Source organism: Dama dama, chromosome 2 (genome assembly GCF_033118175.1).
Source record: "Dama dama isolate Ldn47 chromosome 2, ASM3311817v1, whole genome shotgun sequence".
In the NCBI taxonomy this organism is placed as follows: domain Eukaryota; kingdom Metazoa; phylum Chordata; class Mammalia; order Artiodactyla; family Cervidae; genus Dama; species Dama dama.
The window spans coordinates 38,698,070-38,725,640 of record NC_083682.1 but is presented as its reverse complement, the minus strand read 5'-3'; the positions used below and the strand labels follow the sequence as shown (position 1 = coordinate 38,725,640).

The following is a 27,571-nucleotide window of genomic DNA, read 5'->3' as shown; positions in this document are numbered from 1 at the left end:
TCCAAGATGCACATGTGCATCTGGTCCCAACGAGGAGCCAGAACCTGTGCCATTAACATCAGGCATGAGAGAAATTGCAGCTCGCCCTCTGTCTCCTGTTCCCTGGTGATTCAGTCGGTGAAGAATCCGCCTGCAATGCGGGAGACCTGGGTTCGACTCCTGGGTTGGGAAGATCCACTGGAGAAGGGAAAGGCTACCCACTCCAGGATTCTGGCAGGGAGAATTGCATGGACAGAGGAGCTTGGCAGGCTACAGTGCTTGGGGTCACAAAGAGTCAGACACGACTGAGCGACTTTAACTTCATTCTCTTCATCTCACTGCGTCTCCTAGCTGACCATCCTTCAGCCCTGCCACCTCCTCTCCCTCCTCCCTCGACAGTCAGTAACTCTTCTTGCCCGTTTACTCAGTACCAGCCCCTGTATTGAAGAAGGAAATAGCAACCCACTCCAGAATTCTTGCCTGGAGAACCCCATGGACAGAGGAGCTGGTGTGCTACAGTCTATGGGGTCGCAAAGAGTCAGATGCGACTTAGTGACTGAACGACAACAGCCCCTGTGTACCAGCTGTGGTACTGTACTACTGTATTTTTCAAGGACTACACTATAAGGCAAACATGTTTTCTTTATTTTTGTGGGTTTTTTTTTAATGTATCATTTGTGTGAAAAGTATTATAAACCTATTACAGTACAGTACTATATAGCCGATTGTGTGAGTTAGGTCCCAAGGCTAACTTTGTTGGACTTAATGCATTGGACTTATGAATGCACTCTCAGAATAGAACTTGTTTGTATGGAGGGGACTTACTTAGAGCGTATACAATATCATTGGTTTCATAGAGTTCACCATCTAGTGGAATTATCAAAGGATGACTTTGAGCTGGGTTTTCCCGATGGCTCAGCATGCAGGTGACGCAGGAGGCGCAGGTTGGATCCCTGGGTCAGAAAGATGCCCTGGAGGAGGAAATGGCAACCCACTCCAATATTCTTGCCTGGGAAATCCTATGGATAGAGGAGCCTGGCAGGCTACAGTCCAGAGGGTCACAAAGAGTCAGACACAATTGAGCATACACGCATGACTTTGAACTACAGGGCAGAACAACCAGCAAAGACCAGTGGAGAGGCATTTGGAAGTAAGTTCCATTTCAGACAATGTTAAGTTTAAGATACCTGTGAGGAATTCAGGTGGCAATATCAAATAGGCAATTAAATATACAGATTTACGGACTCTAAGAGATCTGGCTAGGGACATAATTGTGAATGTTTAAAGCCAAAGAAATGAAGAGATTGCTTTGAAAAACATATAGAATAATAAGAGAAAAGAACCTAGGACTATCTTGAATTATTCTAAACTCTTTGGTGTAAATTAGACCAGAGATTTTTAACTGAGTAATGCATACCCTTAGGAGTATGTGGATAGATTTATGTGACTCAAGTTTCCAAATCTTTTGACCAGCCCAAAAAGTAACCTGCAACTCCATACTGGTTCTTTTTTTCTCATTTTACCATTTAAGATTGCTCTTCTCCCATTTTTAAAATGAAAGCTATATGACCTACCCATCCAATATCCTACTGTGTCTCTGTTTGCTACTCACTGTTATTTACTATTCAGGACTATTTTGCTACTTATTTAACAGTACAATTTTATGACTAGTGTAAATAAGGATCTGAGATATTGTTGCCTAAGATGAGAGTCAGTGTCTCTAGTGATTGAGTGGTTAACCTTTTTAAAAGTCAAGTTTTTTTCTCATTCTTTGTCTTAACAGAATTGAAAAGTAATTGTCGTCTGATAAATAATCACAATAATTGTCATGATAGATCACAGGATTTGGGGCATATAACTTAGAGGGAATTCAAAATTCTCTTCCCATTCCCATCTATTCATTGATGTGAACAAAGTTATCTTAGGTCTTCATTTGTAGAACTGAAAAATATGAGTTCTGAATCTTGTCTCATTCTACCTTTAATTCATATTCATTAATGGAAACAGGAGCTAATTTTAAAAAATTCTCACCCCATTAAGAAACAAATCCACAATACAGTTACATTTTCATTGTTTTAGATTTATGCATTGAAATTCATTCAGAATAACCTAAGTGGTTATTTTGATCAATGTGTAGTATTAATAATCATCATGATAACTCCAGAATGATTGCTCTTTAATGTTGATGTCTTATGTAACAAAAAAAATTTGCATATATATATATGATTTATATTTCCTATGCATTTATACTTCAAATAATTATGTTACAGTGATCCAGATAAGATGTTCTAACATAAAATACATTAAGGTAGAACTCTATGGGAGTAAAATGAAAACATAAAAAAAAGAAGAAAAAATATAAAATGTCTAACTGCTCAAAAATATCTTAATTTCTATCTTAAATTGGTAATCATGGATTTCAAATCGATAGATACTTACATTCTAGTATATACATTTGAAATAAGGATGTGACAGTTAAAAAATAACATTTCACAATTCACAATAGGCCAAAAAATCATATCTTCTGTTACTATTTAAGCTTATGAGGAAAAAAAATTAGAGGTCAACTTAAAGCATACAAAACAAAGAATAGTTTTGTTTTTTCCCCCTACTTCTGTTTTGTAAGCACGAAGATCAATACCTTGGAGAAGAACTAAAATGATAATTTAAAAAGGACTGAGCAGAGTGGTAGGAAGAAAAGCAGAAAAGTCACAGATGCTAGGAGAAAGAGGGCTTCAAGGAGGAGGTGAGCTGTCAGCCTTAACACTGTTGAGAAATACCTAAGACAAGGACTAAACAGGTGGCCTTGGATTTGGCCAAAATTGGATTATTGGTGAGTTTAGTAGGAACATTTTCTGTGCTTTTCTTGGCAGGGCCATTGTGAGGGGACTCCTATTAGAATGAGACAAAGAGAGGTTAGGAAGGAAGAAGTAAGAGAGTATTTGTAAACAGTCCTTTGTTCATAAACTTGGTCTGGGAAAGGGAAAGAGGATATAGCCAAGGGGAGATACCAGGTCGATGGAAGGCTTTTCAAATAAGAGGTGATACCAAAGTATGTTTGAATGTTCAGAGAATGGGTTAACTGAAGAGACTGGGTTTGCTGATGCATGATGTAAAGAGGCTAAATGATTAAATGAGGTCTTTAGGAAAATTTGAATGGATGGGTCTTGGTGTCAGAAGAGACACTTCCTCCACTGTAATAGGAAAAGAGACACAGTGTGGGTTTCCATGTAGTCAGGTAGGTACATGCTGGAAGTGATATAGAAGAAGAGGGGTTTGGGGACTGTCACTGCAGAATGAAGGACAGCAAACTGACCAGGGTGTTTGGAGATCCTGAATTTACAGTGAGTTTTGCCATCTGTGGTGGCTCAGACAGAGAATCTGCCTGCCCTGCAGGAGACCCAGGTTCAGTCCCTGAATTGGGAAGATCCTCTGGAGAAGGGAATGGCAACCCACTCCAGTACTCTTGCCTTGGTAATTCCATGGACACAGAAGCCTGGCAGGCTACAGTCCATGGGGTTGCAAAGAGCTGGACATGGCTGAGTGACTAATACTCAGTCAGGGCTCAGCTGCTCTGGAAGAAGCAGTGAGGAAGATGGAGAGGTGGGTTCAGTCAGGGCTGAGGTTTTGCAGACAGTTCTCACAGAAGGGCTAAGTGACACCAGCGTGGAAAGGAGTGATGAGTGGCAAGAAAACAGGAACATTTAAGACCAATGGATAAATTTTATCTAAGAGATAATATTTATCTCTTCTCTGCTGTATGAATTTGAGTAAGTTACTTATCTAATCCTCAGTTTTTCCATTTAAAAATGTTAAGTGTCTGTCCAGCGCGGTGTTAGGCTTTCAGTACAAAACAATATATTGTTGGGGTGTTATATAAACACTTATTATTCCCAGACACTACTACCTTGGTTGTCATAGGAGTCCTAGGAAATGTGTGGTTTTACTTTTGGAACTCTTTCTGATCTCCTGTATCTTCTGGAAGCTTCTTGCCTCTCTGCCCTGATACTCATGGCTTTTTCTAACAAGTTCTTCCAATAAATTGCCCCTCAGAGCAGCCCCGCTTTACCCATGCTGTAAAACGAAGCCTCTTAGTCCACACAGACAGGTATACATAATGTATGGATGACTGACAGCAGTGGGTATGTATGTATTTTGAAAGAGAATTTTATTAATTCAAATAAAACCTGTTTACTGAAAGCAAGAAGATAATTTTAGCAAAAGTGCCCTTCACTATGCCCTTAATTCTCCAGGCTACCTTCCCTAGGTCTCTGAATTTTACTTCTGTATCTGGGAAAATCTGTAAAGGACTGAGCATACCACTTACAAATACCAGTTCAACCATTAAATTGGGGAGCTCTGGTTCTAGTTTTATGAAATCACAAAGTATCACCCATAATTTCAAAATGTGTCATGAGTTTTCCACCCAAAATTAATTTGAATTTATGAAATGTGATTTAGCTTAGGAAAAGATAAGGGGTGTGGATACTATGAAATCACACAAACAATAACAGCTGATTTATGGTAGCTCAGAAAAAGGTCAGGAAACAACTTCACTAATCATCTACCCTCAAAAATTAGCATCTCCAGGAAATTTAGCATTTTCTGCTATTTAGAGACTTGCTCACAGTTTTTGCCAGTGCTAAGTAATTCCAATAATTGTGGGTTTGGATTTAAGCACGTCTTAAAGAGCTGTCAGAGTTCAAATTTGAGCAAACTGGAAATACTTCATTGTGGACAAACCAAATTCAAACTAGGTAGAACTATAATTCATTCATGCATTCGTTTGGTATTCAACTATTTATCGAGTTCCTTTTATGGGGTTTGCACTGTCCCAGGTGCTAAGCATAAAATGGTCAACAAGACAGGCAGGATTTCTGCTCTAAGGAACTTATATTTTTGTCTATTGAGCAGAAAATAAATTATCATAAGCCATAAATGTTATGGATAAAAATAAAACAGAGAAATGTACATGAGTGACTGGTGCTACTGTTATGCTGAGTGATCAAGGAGGGTCTCTAATGAAATGGCCTTTAAGGGAAGATCTCAATGACTAAAAGACTCTGGCCAAGCAACAATAGGGACAAGACTTTCAAAGCTGAGGGAACAGTAAGTACAAGTGCTCTAAGACAGGACTGAGCTACGCACACTCTAGAAACTAAAGTAGGTCCAGTGTAACTGGCATGAAGGGGATGAAGATGAGAACACAGGAGGAAATGAGAACCAGGGCTTTGTGAGGCAGGTGAGGGGCTTGGGTTTTATCTTACATGATACAGGAAGAGCTTGAAGGGCTTAAGCAAGGGTTGAGTGACACCATCTGATTTAAATTGTGAAATTATGTACTCTGACTTCCATGTAGAGAATGTACTGTGGAGAAGAGGAGGAGAAACAGTAAGTCAGTGTGTCCAGGTAGAAGTGGTGGTGACTTGGACTGCGTGGTGGTAGCAGAAATGGAAAGAAATTGATGGATTGGGATGTATTGTGGAGTTAGAAGTAACTGATGTTGCTGATGGAATGGATATGGAAGTTGAGGAAACTAAAGGAATATGGAAAACTATGTGGGTAGCTCTTTTTGCATGAAAAGCTGTGTTAACCTCTGGGGATAAAAGAGAGAAAATTAGAGATAAGATTTCTACATTCATAGAGCTCTATTCTAGTGAAGAAAGTGAAAGTGAAGTCGCTCAGTCATGTCCAACTCTTTGCGACCCCATGGCCTGTAACTTCCTAGGCTCCTCCGTCCATGGGATTTTCTGGGCAAGAATACTGGAGTGAATTGCCATTTCCTTCTCCAGAGGATCTTCCCAACCCAGGTCTCCTGAGTTGTAGGCAGACGCTTTACCATCTGAGAAATATAATAAATAAGAAAAGAAATGAATTGCGTTACACAGGTATCTTATTTGTTACTGACTTTGTACAAATGCTGAAATTGTTTTCCTGTAACGACTAATGAATTTACTAACTGTGAAATATAATATTTATCACTTTAAGAATCTTTAAAGATGTTGAAATATTTCACCTAAATATTTCATACCTCTCATAAGCTATTAAAATCACCTACTATCAAATAATGTATATTTGCTCTACATGAGTAAAGTCACACAGACTATCAACTGGCTCAGAAGATAGTGCACATTTCCAATGGGGAGTGCGGGACATGGAGGCACACGCCTTATATACATAGTAAGTGATGAGCAGTTCAAAATAAGAGGCAAGATTGCAAGCAGCTTGCCACAAGGTACACTTGAATTCTTGTTTATGGTTCAATTCTTTCTATGAGAACTGAGTTCCAAGAATTAAAATTAATAATATGAATAATAAAATCTTGAAATATACACCTAAACGCTTAAGATGAAAGATGTGTTTAAACTAGAACTAGTCTTACATGTAAGTGATAAAGGCTGCTGTGGTTTGGGATCTTGTAAATCTCTCCCTCCCCGCCTCTTCCATCTGGGGCCATCAGCATCTTTCTCATTCACCACGGTATCCTCAGTGCCTACGCAGTACCTGGTGCTCTGTAGTAGGTGCTCAATAAATATAGTTGACTTTGTGTATGTAACTCTATCTTTCAATTAATATTTGAGATCTTATCTTTGGTGATCAATTTTTGTTTAAACTTTCTCTTCTCACAGATGTTCTATTTATTTGTTTAATACAAATATACCTGTGGATGACAGCCTTAGGTTGACTGAAATTGAATTGTTTATACTGGAGAAATGAGAGAACAGGAAAAAACACAAAATTCTCATGGGATAAAGTCACTGGAGGGAAAGTATGGATGCTGGCTACATAGGTGTCATTATCAGCTTCCCGACTTCTACAATTCACTTATTTTTTTATTAGACATATACTCAATGCCAACTCTGTGCCTGGCGCCTTAGCCACTAAAACTGTAAGAATGAATAAAATAAGATTTCTCCCCTCAAGTGATTCATAATTTATAGATAAACATTTAAACAAAATATTTCCTCTTTTTCCTCCCTTCCCGCATCCAATCCATCAGTATGTCCAGTAGATTCTAACTAGCCTTCTTCTCTGTCCCTTTTTCTCTATCCTGATTGCCACTGGTCTAATACAGGCTGCCGTATCTTTTATCAGGATTACATAATAGCCTCTGACAGCAATCCTTGCTTTCTTTTGCCCTAACCCCAAATCTAACTATGTCTGCATATCTCTACACTGTACCTAGAGCATTCTTTCTAAAACATTATTCTAGCTTTAAGTACTGCGATGGCTTTCCATTGTCTTTATGTTCAAGTCCAGTTCCTTAATACGCTTTACAAGGGCCTTCAGGACTTGATCTCTGCTCCTCACCTCACCAGCCACTCAGCTGTCCCTGGAACACTTTTCCCTGTCTTCACTCACCGGGCTGACTTCTATTTGACCTTCAGTTCTCAGTAACATCAGCTGCTCCAGGTTTTTCTTGGCCTTCCTAGTCCCAACAAAATCTTTCATTCGATGCCCCTGCAGCACCTTTTGCCGTAGGAGTTACTATGCTGAATTTTGCTAGTTTGTTTGCCTATCTCCCCCTATTAAACTGTAAAGCTTCCTCAGAATGGGCATTAGTCTTGAAAAATGAGTAAATTACAGGGAAATGTGGCATCTGGAGGTGGCTGTTCTAGGCAGGGGGAGAGGCCTGAGTCATGACTTGCATGGCGTTTGAAGAAGCTATAATGAAACAGTAAGAGACAGAGGAGACGGGGCTAGGGCGGTGAGTAGGAACCAGATGGTGAAAAGACTTATGTGTAATGTGAAGGTCTTAGCTTTATCAGAAAAGGTATGTGAACTCAATCTGGGTTCTGTAGAGCTCTGCAAACAGTGCTAACCCTGTCCTTTATGTGAATTAGAGAAGAGACTTCAGCAGACACAATGGTCAGTGCTCGGGCAGTTGGCTTGGAGAGCGGGCTTGTCCTCGATTTCTCTCAGTACTCACTAGCCCTTGCTCAATCATATGTGATGCCTTGACTCTGGGTTCCTCACCCTCTAGGGGGTCACAAATGAGGGCCTTCCAACAGCCTCTGCTGTGATTCCTTTCCCTCTTCATCACAGAAACTACAGAAACTCTGCCTTTGTTATTACACAAACAATTATAAACATACTTTGTGTCTTCTGAGTAAGATCTCATTTGTAGAAAAGGTTTGCTTAGATTTTTTTATTGGAGTATAGTTGATTTACAATGTTGTGTTAGTTTCAGGAATACAGCAAAGTGAATCAGTTATACATATATCCACTCTTTTCTAGATTCTTTTCCTATCTAGGCTATTATAGAGTATTGAGAAGGATTCCCCGTACAGGATATACAGGAATGTGCATTATATCCCCGTTCAGCTATACAATAGGTCCTTATTAGTTATCTGTTTTATAGACAGTAATGTGTATATGTCAATCCCAATCTTTCAATTTATCCCCCTCCCCCGCCCCAATTAAATACTTGAAATTCTGTAGGCAATGGAAAGCAATCAAAGACTATTAAACAGAGGAGTAAGGCAATCAGGTGTATTTTCAATAATACCATTTTGGCCAAAAAAAAAAAGTTGGAAGATAGATTTTAGAGGGCCAAAGTAGAAACAAGAAGACTAGTTACAATTTTTTTCTTCCCAGAATCTATGTGATTGACAGGAAAAGCCACACTGGGATAAGTGGGTATAAAGGAAAAGTTTGAATCTAAAAAAACTATGTGACGGATTGGATGTGTGGCTGGGAGAGAGACTCCCCAGTTTTGGGTGATGGAATGATTTACATTGATAAAATACATGATTGTAAAGTATGTAGTTGTCCATGGAGGGAGGATAAGGATAATTTGGCATTCCGCTTCGAGTACATTCCAGACCAAGAGGGCAGGCTGAGTTGACCTTGAATTTAGATTTATAGAACACCAGAGCTAGAAAAGAATTGTAAAATGAGGGAATTCAGCTTAAACCGAGATAAGGAAAAAACGCCTTACTTAAATGGAAAGTGGCAGGATGAGAATTTACTCTGGTTTATAACTCACTGTTTTTCTCATCACACCATACTCCTTCCTTGTGCTTCTCAACTTTTCACTGAAGTGTTCATCCATATTACAAAGCCAAATCAAATTAGACTGTGAAAATATAAAATTATCAGTTATATATATGCTGATCCATATCAATTTCTTAGATTGGAGTAGATCCGAGTAGAGGAAAATAAGAATCAAATCCAACATTTGAAAATGTGTTTTTAATGTATAGTACTTAATTTTAGGTTCTGCAGGGGTACCAGATCAATCTGTAGCATTTCAAGAGGAACCTATCATGCATTTGCTTTTCAGACATTGTAGGCAGTGAGGACTTGAGCAATTAGGAAACATTTCATGAGGAGAACACGAGCTTGCTTGGAATGAGGCTGGTTCAAGTTGGGCATTTGGAAGGCAGAAAGTAACATGAAAGAAAATGCAAAGGCTGGAATGAGCTTGTTATATTTCAGGACACTGAGGATGTTTGGAACAGGAGTTTGAGAGCATAAGAGGCTAGAATTAGAGGCCCTTCAATGATGCTCATTCATTCTAAAGTGACAACTGTGTGGCAGACACCAGGATTACAAAGATAAATTAAACACAGCTTTGATTTTATATAGGTTAAAGTAACTCAATGAGTTTTAAGGGGAGAGGAAATAATGATAGGATTGCTTTAGGAAATTGCATCTGAGCTGGGCTTGCTTGTGGGATATGTAAAAAGGGACTAGTTAACCTGGGATTGGGAAAGCCAGCTAGAAAGCTACTGCCTTAATCCAGATGGGAGGTACCAGGACTTCGTTTCTTGAAACTTGATGTGCCATCCTGTCTGTGGACAGAGTATTAGGCTGAGTGGACTGAGTAATCGCCAGTCCTATGATCTCTTCTCTTCGAAATTCCTCCTTCGTGCCTCTTTTCCATATTGTACTCACCCAGTTACCTGGCTCAGGGTTTGTTACTGGACTCTGCTTTTCTGGGAAAGTGCTGAAAGACCAATCACCGACGCTGAAATAGCAGTTTCTTCCCCCTTGTGAAATCTTGTGATCTTTCCCAGATGACAGCCTCAAAGAGTCCTGCAAGCCTTTTCTATGAGGGAAATGAAGTGGCAAATGGAGAGAGAAAAACAGTATATACACTGTAGGGGATGGGGATGGCTTCCGTGGATCGTAAATTCACGTTGCTCTCACCAAGATTTAGAGACAAGAGCAGGAGCCCTATTTCTTAAAATATAGAATGGAGAGGCTATCAGTTGGCCTTTGCTATTGGAAAAGAGTAGGGAAAAGTCTCACATAAAATAAGTGCTGGAAAATGGCTTACATACGCAGTCTCGCGTGGTGTAGCCGCTGTGGTCTCCCGGCCCGTGTTCCCTTAGAAAGGCTTCACTCCAAATAACAGAGCTGCAGCATTGAGGCAATGTGGTTCAGAATCAGAACTTCTAGCACTGTCGACTGGACTATATGAGACTGAGCAGTCCTGATCATTTTATTTATTCATTTATTTTTGGTTTGTTTTATTATTTGTGTTTTTTTAACTTTCTATTTTATACTGGAGCATAGCCAATTAACAGTCATGATAGTTTCAGGTGGACAGCCAAGGGACTCAGCCGTCCATATACATGTATCCATTCTGCCGCAAACTCCCCTCCCATCCAAGCTGCCACATAACATTGAGCAGTGTCCTGTGCTCTAAGTCCTGTTCATTTTAGAATGAACCACACAGTTACAGTTCAGTCACTCAGCCATGTCCGACTCTTTGAGACCCCACGGACTGCAGCACACCAGGCCTCCCTGTCCATCACCAACTCCCGGAGCTTGCTCAAACTCATGTCCATTGTGTTGGTGATGCCATCCAACCATCTCATCCTCCACACACTAGTCAAAATTTTGAGTGGTGGTTATCAGAGTATGGTCCCAGACCGAAAACACCAGCATCACCCAGAAACTTTTTACAGAGGTGAATCATTTCTCCTGCTCCAGACTTACTATATCAGAAACTTTCTGGGGGTAGAGCCTAGCAATCTATGATTTAATAAGCCATCCATGTAACTCTAATGCACACTAAAGTTTGAGGATCATTTCTAAATCTAGTTCTTTAGTTTAGAAATCTAATTCTAAATTTGAGAACTAGATTTTGTTTAAGAACAAAATCTAATTTTTGTTATTTGGCTTGGCTTTACTAATTTCTAGTATACTCCTTAATCCTACTGATGGTCAACAGTTGAGATTGGTCCTTAAATCAGCCCTTAAATAGCTTTTTAACAAGCCAGAGAGATATGGATGGTGCAGTGCATAAGTTTTGAGATTACCTACACAAACTTACTGTCATTACAGATCTCTTTTAGCTTCAGTTTCTGTTGTAAAATGAAGGAAGCAATATCTACCTTTCAGTGTTTCTGTTTAGATAAACGATATATGTTGTTATTTTAGTCGCTAAGTCACGTCTGACTTTTGTGACCCCATAGACTGCAGCCTGACAGGCTCCTCTTCTGTCCATGGAATTTCCCAGGCAAGAATACTGGAGTGGGGGCCATTTCCTTCTCCAGGGAATCTGGAGTAGGTAGCCTATCCCTTCTCCAGGGGAAATTTCCAACCCAGAAATCGAACCAGGGTCTCCTACATTGCAGGTGGATTCTTTACCAGCTGAGCTACTAGGAAAGCCCGGTACTTCTTTCCATAAATTTGCTTTATTCCCATCTTCTTGCAAATAAGCTTTTGCTGCTTTTCAGTCATTGTGAAAGAAAATGACCTCAATATGTAGCTTTCAAACTTCTATTTCTCAGGTTTAGATGGAACCTCTGAATCTCATAGTTTCAATTCCAGATTCCCCAGAACAGGGACTGTCAGACTTGACAAGTGATCCATAATAAACTGTATGAACCTGTCACTCCTCATGCAACCCTGTGAATGTTCGGTAGAGAAAAAGGCCTGGTACATAATACTGTATTAATACACATCGATGCTTCCAAAGCATTAGCTCTTTTCCTTTCCTGGAAAACTGTTAAATTATGCTGATTTTTATTATTTTATTCTTAGTTTTAATGGACTAATAGCACCTAGGGAAGTCAACAAAATAATGAATTTTTAAGGTGAGAAGTTTCAACAAGGAGGAACCTTTTGGTGAGACTTTAAATATACCCACTGAACTCACATGCCTGTCCTGAGAGGACAAAGGCAGGTAGCTGCTGGTGCTGCTAAGTCACTTCAGTTGTGTCCGACTCTGTGCAACCCCATAGACGGCAGCCCACCAGGCTCCTCTGTCCCTGGGATTCTCCAGGCAAGAATACTGGAGTGAGTTGCCATTTCCTTCCCCAATACATGCATACATGCTAAGTCGCTTTAGTCGTGTCCGACTCTATGCAACCCTATGGACAGCAGACCACCAGGCTCCTCTGTCCACAGGATTCTCCAGGCAAGAATACTGGAGTGGGTTGCCATTTCCTTCTCCAAAGGAAGGCAGCAAACAAACACAATTAAGTAGATTTAGAAAAGATCATAACAATTTGAAGCCATTTGGGTCAACTTCTCTTTGTGTGTGTGTTGTGTTGTATTGTCTTATCTTTCTTCTTCTCTGGCATAGTAATGCATCTGTCTTTTCTTAAATAAATTGTGGGTATTATTTATTCTTAGCCTACCTTACCCTACCTTTAGTGACTCTAGGAATAAAAGAAAAGTAAGGCATTTTTCCTACCTTGAGAGCTTTTCTGGTATCAATATAGTTCTCATAAAAATCTATGCAGTTATTCTTTCTAAACAGAGTCTGATTTTTATAAATGATTGATTGATCTCTTTAGGCACAGACAGTATAATTCCCAGCTCATGTTTTCCATTTGATAGTGTATTGCCTCATATCATTCAGCACATTAAACATTGATCAGCTTTCTCCACGATGTGACCCTTTGGTCTGTAATGAATTCATCTATTTGACCAAGGAGAATAGGACTGAGTAGAGACAATAAAGAATAAGTTAGTTAGCACCTCTCCCCATCTTAATAACCAATGAGTTTCAAAATTAAGTTTCAGACCTGTGACCTAAAGCCTCCTTTTGAATCAAGCCTTGAGCAGGTCTGAGTGTGGCTGAATGTGGTTACAGGTGTGGGGTGGGGCAAGGACAGGGTAGCCATGGTGGGGATTCTGCCAAGTGTGATAGTCTTTAGAAGCTTTTTCCAGGGCTACCATAAAGCTGAAGTTTGTATTAGAACAACTGACTGTTTCCTTGATGGTAGAGGACACGGAAGTTGAAAGGGGAATTAATTTACACTCCATAAAACAAGACTTACTGAAAGCCTTATTTTACATTTTTTCTTTCCTCAAATCCCATCTTTGCATCTGTTCCTGTCTCCTTCATATAAAATTTTAAAAATGCTTTCAGTATCCTGATTGTAGCTCTCTTCCTTTCTGTCCTTTTAGTCTGTTTCTCCTGCAGTACAGTCTCTTCATATCCTTTCTTATGCAAATGGTTCTTGTCTCTTTCATAACTGTAACAGCTTACTGTTTTTCAGGCACCATGCTCAATATTTCACATATATTGTTGAACCCCTGCAGCAATTTTATTATCCTGTTTTCACATGAAGAAACTGAGGCTTTGAGAGGTCAAGTGACTTACCCAGAGCCACACATCATCTGAGTTCTAGAGGTGGGACAAGATCCCAGTCATATCTAGGTATAGCCAAGGTTTCCAGTCCAAGTTCTCAGATTCTCTGTGATGAAGCATGTTCATTATGGAACTTTTCAAAGAAACAAAACATAGAAATATGCCTTTTAAAGCATCCATGCTATCCAAATCCACAAAGAAACAGAGATGAAACTTTGTTATCTTTCCTTCCAGTATTTTTTAATACATAATAAAGAGATTTTTAAAAAATTAGGCACAATCATTTGATGATCATTTTTTTTTTATTTTATTATTGGTGCATAATTGCTTTACAGTGTCATGTTAGTTTCCGCTGAACAGCAAAGTGAATCAGCTGTGTGTATACACACATTCCTTCCCTCTTGAGCCTCCCTCACACTCTACCCACATCCCATCCCTTCAGGTCACCACACAGCACTGTGCTGAGTTCCCTGTGCTATCCAGCCGTTTCTGTCTAGCTATTTATTTTAGACATGGTAATGTGTACGTGAAGTGTGTATGTGTCATGGTAGTGTATATGTGTCAGTGCTACTCTCCCGATTTGTCCCCTCGTCCTCTTCCCCCATCTGTGCCACATGTCCATTCTCTCCATCTATGTCTCTATCCCTTCCTTGCAGATAGGTTCATAATGAATTAAAATTCTTAAAAAAATGTATAAAAAAATCACAAATCTGACTCACAACAGAACATACTTTAATACCTATGAAAGAGGGTAGATGTTACATATTATTTTAAATATCTTCAACACAGAATAAATAATTTTTAAGTATTATTTGACTTTCTGTGATGCCATATCATATTTCAGAATATTTGTCTAGTGCAAATTTTAGATAAGATTTTGTGGACATGTTAGTGATGAAATGTTCTTTCTGTTTCTAAGACATATTTACTAATAGCAAGGAAATGTACCAGAATATCCAAAGAAAATTATTAAAATTAAAAATTTTTTTTAATCCTAGGCTTCCCTAGTGGCTCAGATGGTAAAGAATCTGCCTGTAATGTGGGAAACCCATGTTCAACCCCTGGGTTGGGAAGATCCCCTGGAGAAGGGAATGGCAATCCACTCCAGTATTCTTGCCTGCAGAATCCCATGGGCAGAGGAGTCTGGCAGGCTATAGTCCATGGGGTCACAAAGAGTTGGGTATGACTGAGCAACTAATACTTTCACTTTCTAATCCTGTGAACAATACTCATCTATAAAAAGGATGTCGTAGACTTATATTTGAAATAGCAAGCACTGAAAGAGTGAAGCCATTGTCTACTTTAAAAATAGTGTTGACCGAAAAGTTGAGAATTATATTTTATTTGGTGGAAAATTTTTAGAATTTAAGCTCAAAAGGCAGCGTTTCAAGTAGCCCTGAGTGAACGGCTCTGAGGAGGCAGGGAGAGGAGTCAGGCTCTTTAGAAATGTGCAAGAGCCGGCAGGTAGCCTGAGCGTCAAAAGTATTTTTGTGAATTAAAGGAAACCAGATATCTCACATTAAGGAATTTAGAGCTTTTCTATGTATGGGAAGATGCAAGAGTCAGGGATCACTGAAATCACTCCTTTCATATGCTTCTCAGCTATCTGGGGCCTGTAGTGTGTTTCCCACATCCTGAATTCCTCAGTGCTCGCTGCAGGGAGTGGCTGCAGCCTAATGGCTGCCAGATTGCAGGCATCCTTCCTTCCTGAGTGCCCCTAGGGCTCAGAAATGCACATTGAGGGCCTGAATCACAATGACTGCGGCACACTTGTTTACTGACATGGCGGGAATACTGCACTTCTCACCATCAGCTTAATTGCACAAATAAAGTAGGGAGGAAATTTGTATGTAAATGACTTTCTAATACAATGGCTCAGTGATATGATAAAGGCTTCACATTTTACTGAAACAGAGTATTATTTGAGTTTGAAGCTAGTGATATATTTATATATTTCAAAGTGAATTCAAATGCTGCCTTTATTCACAGAGATTATCTACTGGTAGAGAAAGCAAATTCTAAATAGTCATGACCCTCTAGCCAAATGCTGTTTCAAGGGACTGGGAGGAAGGAAAGTTGAGTGTCCTAGTTTGGCTTGATATTCTTTCTTTTTAATTTTAAGAATTTGAATGTAAATACCTCCCCTCACATTCCTTTTTTTTTTTTTTTTCCTTAAACAGTTAACATTGAGTAACTTTGTGTCAGCTTAAGCTCCAGAAAAAGACCTAACTGGATTGGAATCCTGTGGCCGTTGTCACCAACATTGTGACCTTGCCAGTAAAATTTCATTGGTGTAAAATGAGAATCAATGCTTCATAACTGGTTTGACTTAAATACAAGCAAATAAGTGAAGTGACAACAATAATATGATATGGCAAATAGTAAACCCTTTAAAATTTTCAATTTCCATCCTGTTTACATTCAACAAATTCTGGAGCACATCTTGAACCCACCTATCGATAGCTGCAACTCTCTTCTGTATGATTACAGTTTACACATATGTCCATTTATTTAAATGTTTGGTTACTCTCTTCACTAGGCATGTTATTCTCTTTTCATGGGAAACTAAAATTCAAAAAAGTTGAAGTGACTCGACCATGGTCACACAGCTGATACACAGCTGTGATGCAAATCCAAACCTCCTGACTGCTAGTCTGGTGTTTTTTTGGTTTTGTTTTTTTTGTTGTTGTTTTTTTGTTTTTTTTAGTGCACTAAAGCTGCCAACTTTGTCCACGTGTTTAGGAAAAAAAACATCTGATTTAGGCTGTGATTTCCTCACCCCAACATTTGACAATTAAGGATTCCACTGTATACAAAAGGAAAAAATTGAGTAGAGTTTGAATAGCTATAGCATCCAATTTTTTTTTTAATGTCAGTCACTCCCTTCTATGGAAAGCTATGTTTTAAGATATGATTAGTATGCTGAGCATAGGGTGATGGTAAACATTATGTTTTTGCATTATCATGAGATGACAAAATTACCCACTCTCAAAAGACCAGCTGCTGCAGGGTGACTGGCACCCATGATGCCTACATTCTCAAAACTATTTTAACTGGTAGTTTTCCATGATTTTTTTTAGTCAGAGAAGAAATGTATGTGTAAACCTTTTAAAGCCATTGCATCTGTTATGATGAAAGGACACCCTGGAATCTTAGTGAGATTGTTCTAGCTCAAGAATTTGAATCTAATTAAGATTCTTATTGAACCAAGAGTCCTGTAACTCACTTCCTCAAACAGACAGAAAAATTGTGAACAAAAAAGGTAGGAAAATTCTTCCCATACTTTTTATATAATATTTAGACTACATGTTATCATTTTAAATTGATGTGCACAACATACATGAAACTGTTCATTACATTAGATGTATGTGTCCTAAGAGGAAAGAACAAATTTTGAAATAGGAAGACATAAGATCATACCCAATCTCTAATCAAATTGCTCACAACTTTAGACAAAGAACTAAACCACTTGGAACAGTTCTCCTTTGTGTGATGTGGATAGTAGATCTTCCACGAGATTATGGAAGAAATTCAGCAGTTAAGGATATTATAAATCAGCAAATTATGCACTGCTGGGGTGGATGGGATGAACTGGGAGAATGGGATTGACCTATGTGACTACCCCATATGTGATGTAGTCGCAATCAGAGTGGACTGGAGTTCAGGACAAGACCTGACCAGTACCATGGTCAATGTTGGGAAGGCTGAGGGGTTCAAGGTTTTCTTGGTTTCCTTCATATGAAGCATCTCTTCCAAATATAAATATGTTTAAATTGCCAATGTGCTTTGCTTCTCCACATCTTCATGCTAGATGGTCATAATATTCTTTCAGATATTCTCTTGGACACTCCTGACTTTTACCCGTCTTCATTTTTTTCAGGGTCAATGATTGTATCTTACGGGTGAATGAGGTGGATGTGTCAGAGGTTTCCCACAGTAAAGCGGTGGAAGCGCTCAAAGAAGCAGGGTCTATCGTTCGGCTGTACGTGCGTAGAAGACGACCCATTTTGGAGACTGTTGTGGAAATCAAACTGTTCAAAGGGCCTAAAGGTAATAGAAACATGAACAACTCACCAGTGACAAACTATTTGATTAAACCTTATGCCATAGCCCACCCACAATGTACTCTGTTCTTTTATTCTCTGACATTCAGTGTTTACCAGGAGATTTGAAATCCAATGATGATAGAATTTTACAGAAAGTAAAAGAAGCCAATACTGTAACTATGAACTCAGAGAAGTAAATGATAGATTTCTAAAGAAATTTCCTTATAAACAAAAACCATCTAAATTTTCCTATAAATTTTTAGCCTTATCCGATCATCCTAACTTAGCTGGCATGTTAATACTTTCTAACTTTTCAAATGTAAATGGTAATCTCCCTCCTCTAATAAAATAGTAATGTGAAAAATAATAATTTGAATAGTCTATCCTGAAATAATTATTATATTTTATGACACTTGTGATTTGTTTTGATTTGGTAATACTTTTACCCATTTTATTTAATAAGTACTAAATGGCATTTTATACTTTCAGTAGTCAAAATAAGTTAAAATTTATTTTTTTGAAATGTTCACAAAGCTCTTGAGGTAACTGCGATTACTTTAGGGAATCTTATGGACAGTAGGATGAATCATATGAATTTCTAAGAAGAAAACTTTGAGCTCTGCTCTTCAGAAATGATAACATTTAATATTAATAGTATTTCAGGTATTTTATAAAAATCTAATAGTTACCTTAAAAGTACTTAAATATTTTAAAAGATTGTGACTAGAGAGGCACTATACTCTTTTAGTAAATTGTTTCTCTTTCCCTTAAAATCTGTGTAATCTCTAACGCTATTATTGTTGTCATTGCTTAGTCTCTAAATTGTGTCTGACTCTTTTGTAATTCCACAGTAGCCCACCAGGTTCCTCTTTCTATGGGATTCCCCAGGCAAGCATACTGGAGTGGGTTTCTATTTTCTTCTCCAGGGGATCTTCCCAACCCAGGGATCAAGCCCACATCTCTTCCATTAGCAGACTGATTCTCTACCACTGAGCCACCAAGGAAACCCTCTAATGCTATATCTGATTTAAAAAAAATAAGCATACTACCTTCTCTGGGAGGTACTAGTGGGTGGTATTTAAGATCTCAGACCCAAGAGTCAGACAGGATGGAGTTTAAAAGCCTAGCTCAGCCACTTACTAGCACAGTGACATTGGTTAGCCCAGCCCCTCTTATTTTTAAATGGGGATTATAATGGTAGCTTCCTGGTGCTACCATAAAGGGGTCTTCCCTAGTGGCTCAGACAATAAAGAATCTGCCTGCAATGCAGGAGACCCTGGTTTGATCTCTGGGTCTGGAAGATCCCCTGCAGAAAGAAATGGCTACCCACTGCAGTATTCTTGCCTGGAGAATTCCACAGACAGAGGAGCCTGGCGGGCCATAGTCCATGGGGTTGCAAAGAGTTGGACGCATCTGAGTGACTAACACTTGAACTTTCAATGGTAGCATCCCATTGGATTTATGAAAATTAAATATTTAATATCTGGAGAGTACAGAGCAGGAAAGCTTGCTGGTTGAGTGCAAACTCCAAAGTATCTGAGCTGGAACCCTGGCTTGGCAGTTCACTAGCCATTTGATCTTGGTCAAATTTCTTAACCTCTCTGAGCCTAATTTTCTCATCTACAAAATGCAGATAATACTAGCACTTGCCCCTTGAAATACTGTGAGGATTAAATGAGTCAATATACATTAAGTGTTTAGAGTAGTACCTGGCACAAATTGACAACAAATATTCACTATATATGTGTGAATGTGTGTGTGTATTAGTCGCTTAGTCATGCCTGATTCTTTGCGTGGACTGCATGCCCACCAAGCTCCTCTATCCATGAGATGGATTTTCCAGGCAAGAATACTGGAGTAGGTAGCCGTTTCCTTCTCCAGGAGATCTTCCCAACCCAGGGATTGAACCCGAGTCTCAGATTCTTTACCCACTGAGCTACCAGGGAAGCCACGTATATGTCATTTTTAGTTTGCTACATATGGTTTCAGCCTTTGCCACAATTGTTTGGTAATCTAATAAAAGAACCAAATTGCCTCATGTGTTAAATCCAAATGCACTAAAATCACAGAATTAATTTGAGTGTGGGGAGAGTAAAGCATTTCCACACCAATGTCTGGTGATATGTAAGAAAAGACTTTCTATTCTACACATTTTCATATTTGCCATGTGTTTTAAAGTTAAAACTAATAAGCACTCACTATTTAAATTTAAAAGATCTGCTAAAATAACAGGTAGATACTTCTACAATTCAGTTGACAGCAATTGTTCAGCACAGCCTTAAGGCAAATCCCAGTTTCAAGCACTCAGCAAAGCATTACCATCCATTAGCAGACCTCCTGCTAGCTGAGTCATTCCGTGACCTCAGTCGCTCAGCAGAGCACTTAAAGAGTCTAGGGAATCGATAGCCAAAACTCCTTAATCTGATCGACAACACATTATTTTGGATCTCTATCTTTGGTGCCACAGCCCCCTCTGGCTGGTGTATTTCTATCTGAACTGTTTTCTCCTTTGAGCCAGGAGTGAAATAGCCCTGGGACAAAAAGAGGCGGATGGGGAGACAGGTAAGCTTAAATCAACCAGGAATACCCAGGCAATAACCCAACGAAAGAACACAGCATATGGGTGATAGGCTTGTTCTACTGGGGAGAGGAGATCCAGGAAACTGTTAAGAGCTAGCTTTATACCCTGAAAGCAGGCTCCTGCCAAATTGCAATAGAGGTTTGTGGACCTATTGGTCCTGTTGAGATTCTGCTGGGTCTGTCCTACTTTTTTGTCCTGTCACCATACAAAAGCCACCGATAGGGATTTGTTTCTCTGTATAAAGCTTATTGATTTACAGAGAACGAAACTGTTTTAATCACTATTTGAATTCCTGATGCCTTTCCCTGAGCCTTGAAGGAAATGCTGAATCAGAGTAAATTGAATAATTAAGTTGGATTCTATACTACATCTGATGATACCTTCCAGTCTTAACCTCCCTTGGCATCTCGCAATTCTTTGTTTTTGAATGATGATCTATTTTTTTAAATTTATGCCAGTGTTTAATCTTGTACTATGGAAACTCTTATGCAGTGGAGACAATGGAGATGAATCAGATGTGTTTCTAATGGGAGAGAGAAACATAAAGGTAACTCACTTTAGTGCTAGACAGAATGAAATCAGCTCTGTGGTTGAACTTGAGCTATGATTCCAATTGAATCGAGCAGAGAGAAAGATGTGATTCATCTTAATCAGAAGAACCAAAATGCTCCAGAGAATTTAAAATTTAATATGTGCTTTCAGACCTTTATCTTCCCTTCACTGAGCATGTGGGCATTCTAGATAGTAAATATGAACACTCTAGCCAACTGGGCTAGCTACCCTCAATTATGAGTATATAAAACAGAGCTAGCTGACTGTGTTCATTAATTTCCTTCTTCAGTGATTCAGCAAATATTTATTAAGCATTTATCATGGACTTGACACAGACCCAGGCAATGAGGATTCACAAAGGAAACAGAGAATTTTTGCTCAAGAAGATTATGGTCTAATGTAGAAAACACCTATAATATAAATTGGGAAACTTGCCATGAATGAACATAAATGTTTGTAAGGAGGCACCAATTAGGTAATGGGTCAAAGACGACTTCTCTGAGAAAGTGCCGCTTAAGCTAAACTTTGAGATACAAATAAAACCAGACATTAGCTGGATAAAGAGTGGAGGAGAGTATCTAGACAGAGTAAAAGCATGTGTATATGAAGGCCCCAGGGTAGGAAGAATCTTCATACCTTCAGGACTGAATGATATCAGTTGTGACTGGAGTTTAATGACAGGATACTGAATGACATGAAAGGATACTGTCAGGGTGAACAGGGGCCGAATCATGTACAGCGTTGTTGACCATATTTGCAGATTTGTTATTTTATTCCAAGTGCAATGGGAAGTTCTTGCAAAATGTTCAATATGTGAGATGGTCAAATTTGTTGCTTTTAGGAGAGCACTGAGCCACTGTGAAGAAAATGCATTGAAGGGGCCAAGAAGAGAAACAAAGACAGTTAGGGGTCACTTGGAGAAGAAAGAGAAAGGTGAAGTTTTCAAGTATATGGTGAAGATATGTTGGCATTTGCCATATAGTGGCCTTGCCACTTATTGACAGTCTAGATGTGGCATTTGCCCAAGGATGAGACTGTTTTGTCACTGAGCCATTGAATGGATTGAGGTGCCATTTGTGAGATGGGGAAGGCTGTGGAGGAACCCTTAGGGGACTATGCTGGGCATTTGGAAAGACTGTGATGATTCTGAAAAAGAGGCAGAATTGGAAAACATCTGTCTAAAAACCCTGTTAATATTCTGAATTTTCCCCATTTTCTATCAAATATCTGGAGTTGGGGAAATATCTGAACAATGACTTTCTCACTTTTACCAATAATTTTTAATATACAAATTATGACTATGGCTACTTCAGCTACTTTGAACAGTTATAAACATTTAATATATCTATTTTATAGACATTCTTAATGCCCAGATGATTTGGGGAGATTATTTTTGGTTTTGTTTATTTGTTTTTACATGAGACAGAAGGTAAACAGTATTTCCTTTCATTATATAGATGCAATGTTAAGGGATTCCTTGAAAAAATAATTTGTAGTAGAATTAAATTTATAGCTTTCCAACTTATACTCTTGTGTTTATTCCATCTGTTGTACAAGCGACTACTTTCAAGATGACCTTGACGTATGTGATTTGTCTTTATGGCCTTATGGTGGTACTGATCTTCCCATTATTTGACTAGAATCATCTGGCTGATAATTTGTGACCATGTATTTCAGTAAGGAATATTTGGGTAATATGCCAGACTGATTTAGAATGTTTCTTCTTAACAATATATAAAAATTTCCCTACCCTCACAGATTTGGTCATTGCAAGCAGCTGGGGTGTCTGTGTGCGGGCAGTGAGTTGAGAAAGAAAAAAAAAAAAAAAGGCTAATCACGTATAGGAAGCTGTGATTAGGCAAATCCATTTAGACTTGCCAAGCAACCAAAAATATACAAGGAAGAAAATATGAAGTGTACATGTGGTTTCCCAGGAAATAGGTTCATAATAAAAATCTTTCTAGTGACTTTCCCAAGGGCACTCCAAGTCATAATTTCTCAGAAACTAGATAATTAAACACAAGACTGTTGATTTATGTGGTCTAAGCCCCAAATACCCTAAACCTATATAAGAAATGCATTTCCTTCTAAGATGTTTGTGTTGCTTTAAGATAATATAGCTAGTTGAAGACCAAGTTCTATTAAAGATTGAAGTTCTATTAAAGTTCTATTAAAGACCAAATTGTATTAAAGATTCCAAACTAAAAAGTTCAAAGCCCTTTTCTGTTGATTCTTTTTTCTTCTTGGGCACCTTAGTTAAATCAGGCATTATGTCCTTTGGAACTTACCTCCAACTAACTAGTCTTTTGTGTAAAATCCCCATTGCCATTACTGTGGTGTTCATATCTTCCTTACGTCTTGTCTTATCTACTGTAATAGACTCCATTTGAATCCCTCCCTTCCATTTGCACACACTTGTAGGTCAATCTTCCAAAAATCCCAGCTCTGTTAGTTGATTCCCCTGCTCAAATGTGTCTAGTGGCTCTTCACTGGCCCTAGATAAAAATCTAAATTTCCTGTTATATCATTTCATATCCTCTATAACCTCCCTTTCCAGCAACAACATTTGATTTCAGTCTTTTCTTCTCTTTTCTCTATTCATCCTCCAGCTAAACTGTGTTATGTGCAATTTCTGAAACGTACGCTGTACTCTCCTGCCTCTAAGCCTTTGCTTGTCCCATTCCCTCATTTGAATGCCTTTCCTTACCACTGTGACCACTACCTGTCAACATCTTCTCCGTCTCTAAGAGCCAAGCCTGTTCAGTTCATTGTTGTTGTTGTTCAGTTGCCAAGTCATGTCCGACTCTTTGCGACCCCATGATCTGCAGCACTCCAGGCTTCCCTGTCCTTCATTATCTCCCACAGTTTGCTCAAGTTAATGTCCATAGAGTCAGTGATACCATCCAACCATTTCATCCTCGGTCACCCCCTTCTCCTCTTGCCCTCAATCTTTCCCAACATCATGGTCTTTTCTAGTGAGTTAGCTCTTCACATCAGGTGGCCGAAGTACTGGAGCTGCAACTTCAGCATCAGTCCTTCCAATGAATATTCAGCACTGATTTCCTTCAGGATAGACTGGTTTGATCTCTTTGTAATCCAAGAGACTCTCAAGAGTCTTCTCCAGCACCACAATTCAAAAGCATCAATTATTTGGCACTCAGCTTTCTTTATGGTCCAACTCTCACATTCTGTCTCCTCTACAAAGCTATCACTAATCGATCCACTCAGAAAGTCTTTCACTTCTAAGAGCTTTTAAAATACTTTGGTTTTTTTTATCACCTTTTTCTCATTTTTTTGTTATTAGACCATCCAAGTAACTCATAGCATACAGAAAAGATAGATACCAATAGCCCAAAAAAGGGAGATAAACAAGTTGCAAATCCTAACACTTAAGAACCTTAGTTTTTCATCTCTACCCTGGCCTGTGCTAAATTTGAAGCATTTAATGAACACTTAAAAGGGAAGTACAAATCTCCAGTTTAGTCTGTGACCAAACTCTGGGTCATAAGTGGGATGAATTAGGATGGAGAGAGAGAATTGAGTCCAAGACAGATCATGCCTGTCCCTGAAGTAAGGCAGGGGGAAAGGAGTGGACAAGATGGAAGCTGAATGATTTTTACTGCCAATAGCAGTTGCTTATGAGGAACATCCTTGCATGGACCCCCCTTTTTTATCATATCTTACAGAAACTATCTGTTCAAGAATTTGGAATAAATAGTATTTAAAGTATCTAGCACTTTGCTTAACAGGCCAATTAATCAAAAAGCAATTTCCAAATTATTGAGGATTTTTAATTTCATTTTTTCTTAATAGCCAACATGACAGATTTATTGTCCAGCTTGGTTAAATATCTCGGCATGCCTTTGATATTACAGACATTTTCTCAAATATCTAACTGGAATGAAGCTTATGGCTTGTCTCAGTCTCTGCATGCACACTTCTTTTCTCTCATCTGTCCTTGTTCTTCCACCTGTTCTTGTCTTTTCTCTCTTGACAGTAATATGGACAGAGTAAACTTCCTCAAAGTTGAAATGAGAAACTCATCTGGCAGTTTTCAGAGATGGTCATTTAGTAAATTAACTATTTCACAACTTTTAACATTTGGGATATAGACCTAGAGCTGCAGGTATTGAGTACATAAGGCAAGATCCGTGAACATTTGAATGAGCTAAGATTTTTGGACTTTTCTGGTTGTCCAGTGGTTAAGACTCCAAGTTTCCAATGCAGGGGGGCATGGATTTGATCCCTGGTCAGGGAGTTAAGATCCCATATGCTGCATGGCACTGCCAAAAAAGAAAAAAAAAAAAGGAATGAATGAGCCAAAATTTTAATTCAAAATTGAATGCACCATTCTTACAACGTAGTACAAGATATTTTTCATTGAAATTCTTCTTTTTATGCCATCTGTCTATGTATAATATTGCTGATGGCATTTTGTAATAAGTTGGACAACTACCACCTGACCTTGATAACTGGGGGGAATTTAGGTTAGCAGAGTTTTTAGTTGTCCAGAATTCAGCTATTCATGTCCAAACAGATCACCAGACCACTGGGTAAACACTGAACACAAAGGTTATGCAACAGTTTTGATTATTGGCATCCAACCATCTACTGTACGTTCCCCCCTTTCTTGCCATGAGGTATATTCATTTTTTTTAAATGTACATAGAAATGTGTCTCTCAATGCAAGGCACTATTTACTCTTTATTCAGGCCCCTGTCCCAGGACCTGAGTTCTAAGTGGTAGGTAGACCTCTTTTGTGGTAAAGGGCCTTTCTGAATAATGGTGTGACTCTTAATAAACACAAATGGCAAATTCAGCTGTTTGGCATGAGGTCTCAAAACACTACATTTTCCTTTTGTGCTAAACTTTATTCAGTCCTTTTGAATTACCCAAATTGTTCTTTCGGAGGAAACAAGGATATGCTTGAGTGCATGTGCAGTGCAACCTTTTGCTGAAATCTAATGTTCACAGTCAAAAAGAAAATGCCTAACTCTGTGTTAAGCCAGGAAAATAGTCTTTTTGGAAGTAAATTGTGACTAAATCACCACTCTCTGATTCTCCCAAAGGACAAATTTTTTTTTTTTTAATTACTGAACAAAGGACAATATATTGGGTTGGCCAAAAAGTTGGTTCGGATTTTTCCTTAAGACCTTGATGAGCTCCTTGTTCCCAGGCACTTACTGTAGAATTTCTTGAATGTGTCCATGGCTAGTTTCTCATTATTTCTGGATAAATGAAATACATATCACTTATGGGTTAGGAGGTTCTTTCTCTAAGGTGATATTTGGTCAGTCTTCATAATGGCATCTGTAAAAAAGCTCTCTCCTGAGGCCTTAAAGAAATTATCTATTCATGAAAAAACAAACTACAACTTTTCTGCTATAGTCCCCACTGTTCTGTACATTATAACATTATAGGAGAGTAAAACAATTAGTTCTATTTGCTAAATCCTTTTGGAAACTAAGGAGTGATATCACACCTCTCATTTGCCCTTTGAGGTTCAGATGTAGTCATTGTTTCTTTTCTTTGCTGTTTAAAGCTGGCTCATGATTTTTAACAGAATTTATCATCAGTGACTTCTTGAAAGTCAAAATTATTTTTACTGTGGAAACTTCAGATGTAAAAAATGCACTATACTAGATGTAGTCCAGTTTTTGGCAGTCTAAAGTTTTATAATTCACATAGAAAATGCTGTTTACCTAGCTATGAATATTTGCTTGGGCAAATACTTACTTGTATAACATTTTTTTCAATTTTTTTATTAAAGTATAGTTGATTTACAATATTTTGTTAGTTTCAGATATGCAGCAAAGTGATTCAGTTATTTTTTCTGATTATACTACATTGTAAGTTATTACAAAATATTGAATATAATTTCCTGTGCTATACAGTAAATCTTTGTTGCTTGTCTGTTTTATGAGATCTGTTAATATCCCATACTCCTAAGCTCCTGATTTATCCCCCTTCACCCTCCCCCTTTAGTGACTACAAGTTCGTTTTCTATGTCTGTGAGACCGTTTCTATTTTGTATATAGATACATTTGTATGTATAGTATTTTTAGAAGTTTTCAGAGGAAGTGTGTTGCTATGATAAATACTGTGACTTTCCAATTTATGATCAATGGCAAAGAAACTTCATGAAGAGACTTTAGGGTTTGGACAGCCTCTAAGTTTAAACCCTTGCTTTACCTGACTGTAAAATGGGCATATGAAGTTGTCTTGGTTACTGTGAGCATTTAGTGAGATATGTGGTACATCTCAGTGCCCAATAATTTTAAAGCGTTCTCCTTCCTTGTTTATGTTTTTAAGAAGCAAGTATGTGTAGAAAATAATTATCCATTCACTCAATAAATATGTTATTTCAAAAACATTTATTAAGCCCGGCAGTTCTAAGCACTAAATCAAAAGAATGAAAATAAACAAAGATTTTTGGCTTTCCTCCCAAGCACCTTCTTAGAAAACTGGCATTCACCTAGACTGAAATAATGCAGGCCTTTTCTGTTGGCGGGCACTGACTTCATGCTAAATTCATCACAGTCCCCTAACTAAATCCATTTTGGTTCTCCAACTCATCAACCAGTGTACATTAAATTCTCCTCCTTCTCTGGAACATTGAGATCTGATAAAATTAAAGATTGCAGTATTTTTTATTCACGGACTGTGACTCTGAGTGCCATTAGCTGTCAGTCAAAATCCGTGTACTACATGGACTTTGTCTCTGAGTATAATTCACTTGCAGCTAGCTTGACACATCATCCTTTACAGAAAGTTGCTAGGAAAAATAAAATCTCTGCTCTTAATATCCACAAGGAAAGCCAACTTAGGAAATTTTTAAACATGGAATCTTCTATG

At 38.4% G+C, this 27,571-nt stretch overlaps 1 protein-coding gene across 17 annotated transcripts in view; it reads left to right on the top strand.

The window, feature by feature from the left end:
- DLG2 (discs large MAGUK scaffold protein 2) overlaps nucleotides 1-27,571 on the top strand; it is a 2,226,746-nt gene that overhangs the window by 1,541,661 nt on the left and 657,514 nt on the right. For all 17 annotated transcript variants that reach the window (XM_061119788.1, XM_061119779.1, XM_061119776.1 and 14 more), the window contains one exon: nucleotides 17,418-17,587. In XM_061119788.1, the coding sequence (XP_060975771.1) occupies nucleotides 17,418-17,587 (170 nt within the window). The remainder of the gene's footprint in view (nucleotides 1-17,417; nucleotides 17,588-27,571) is intronic.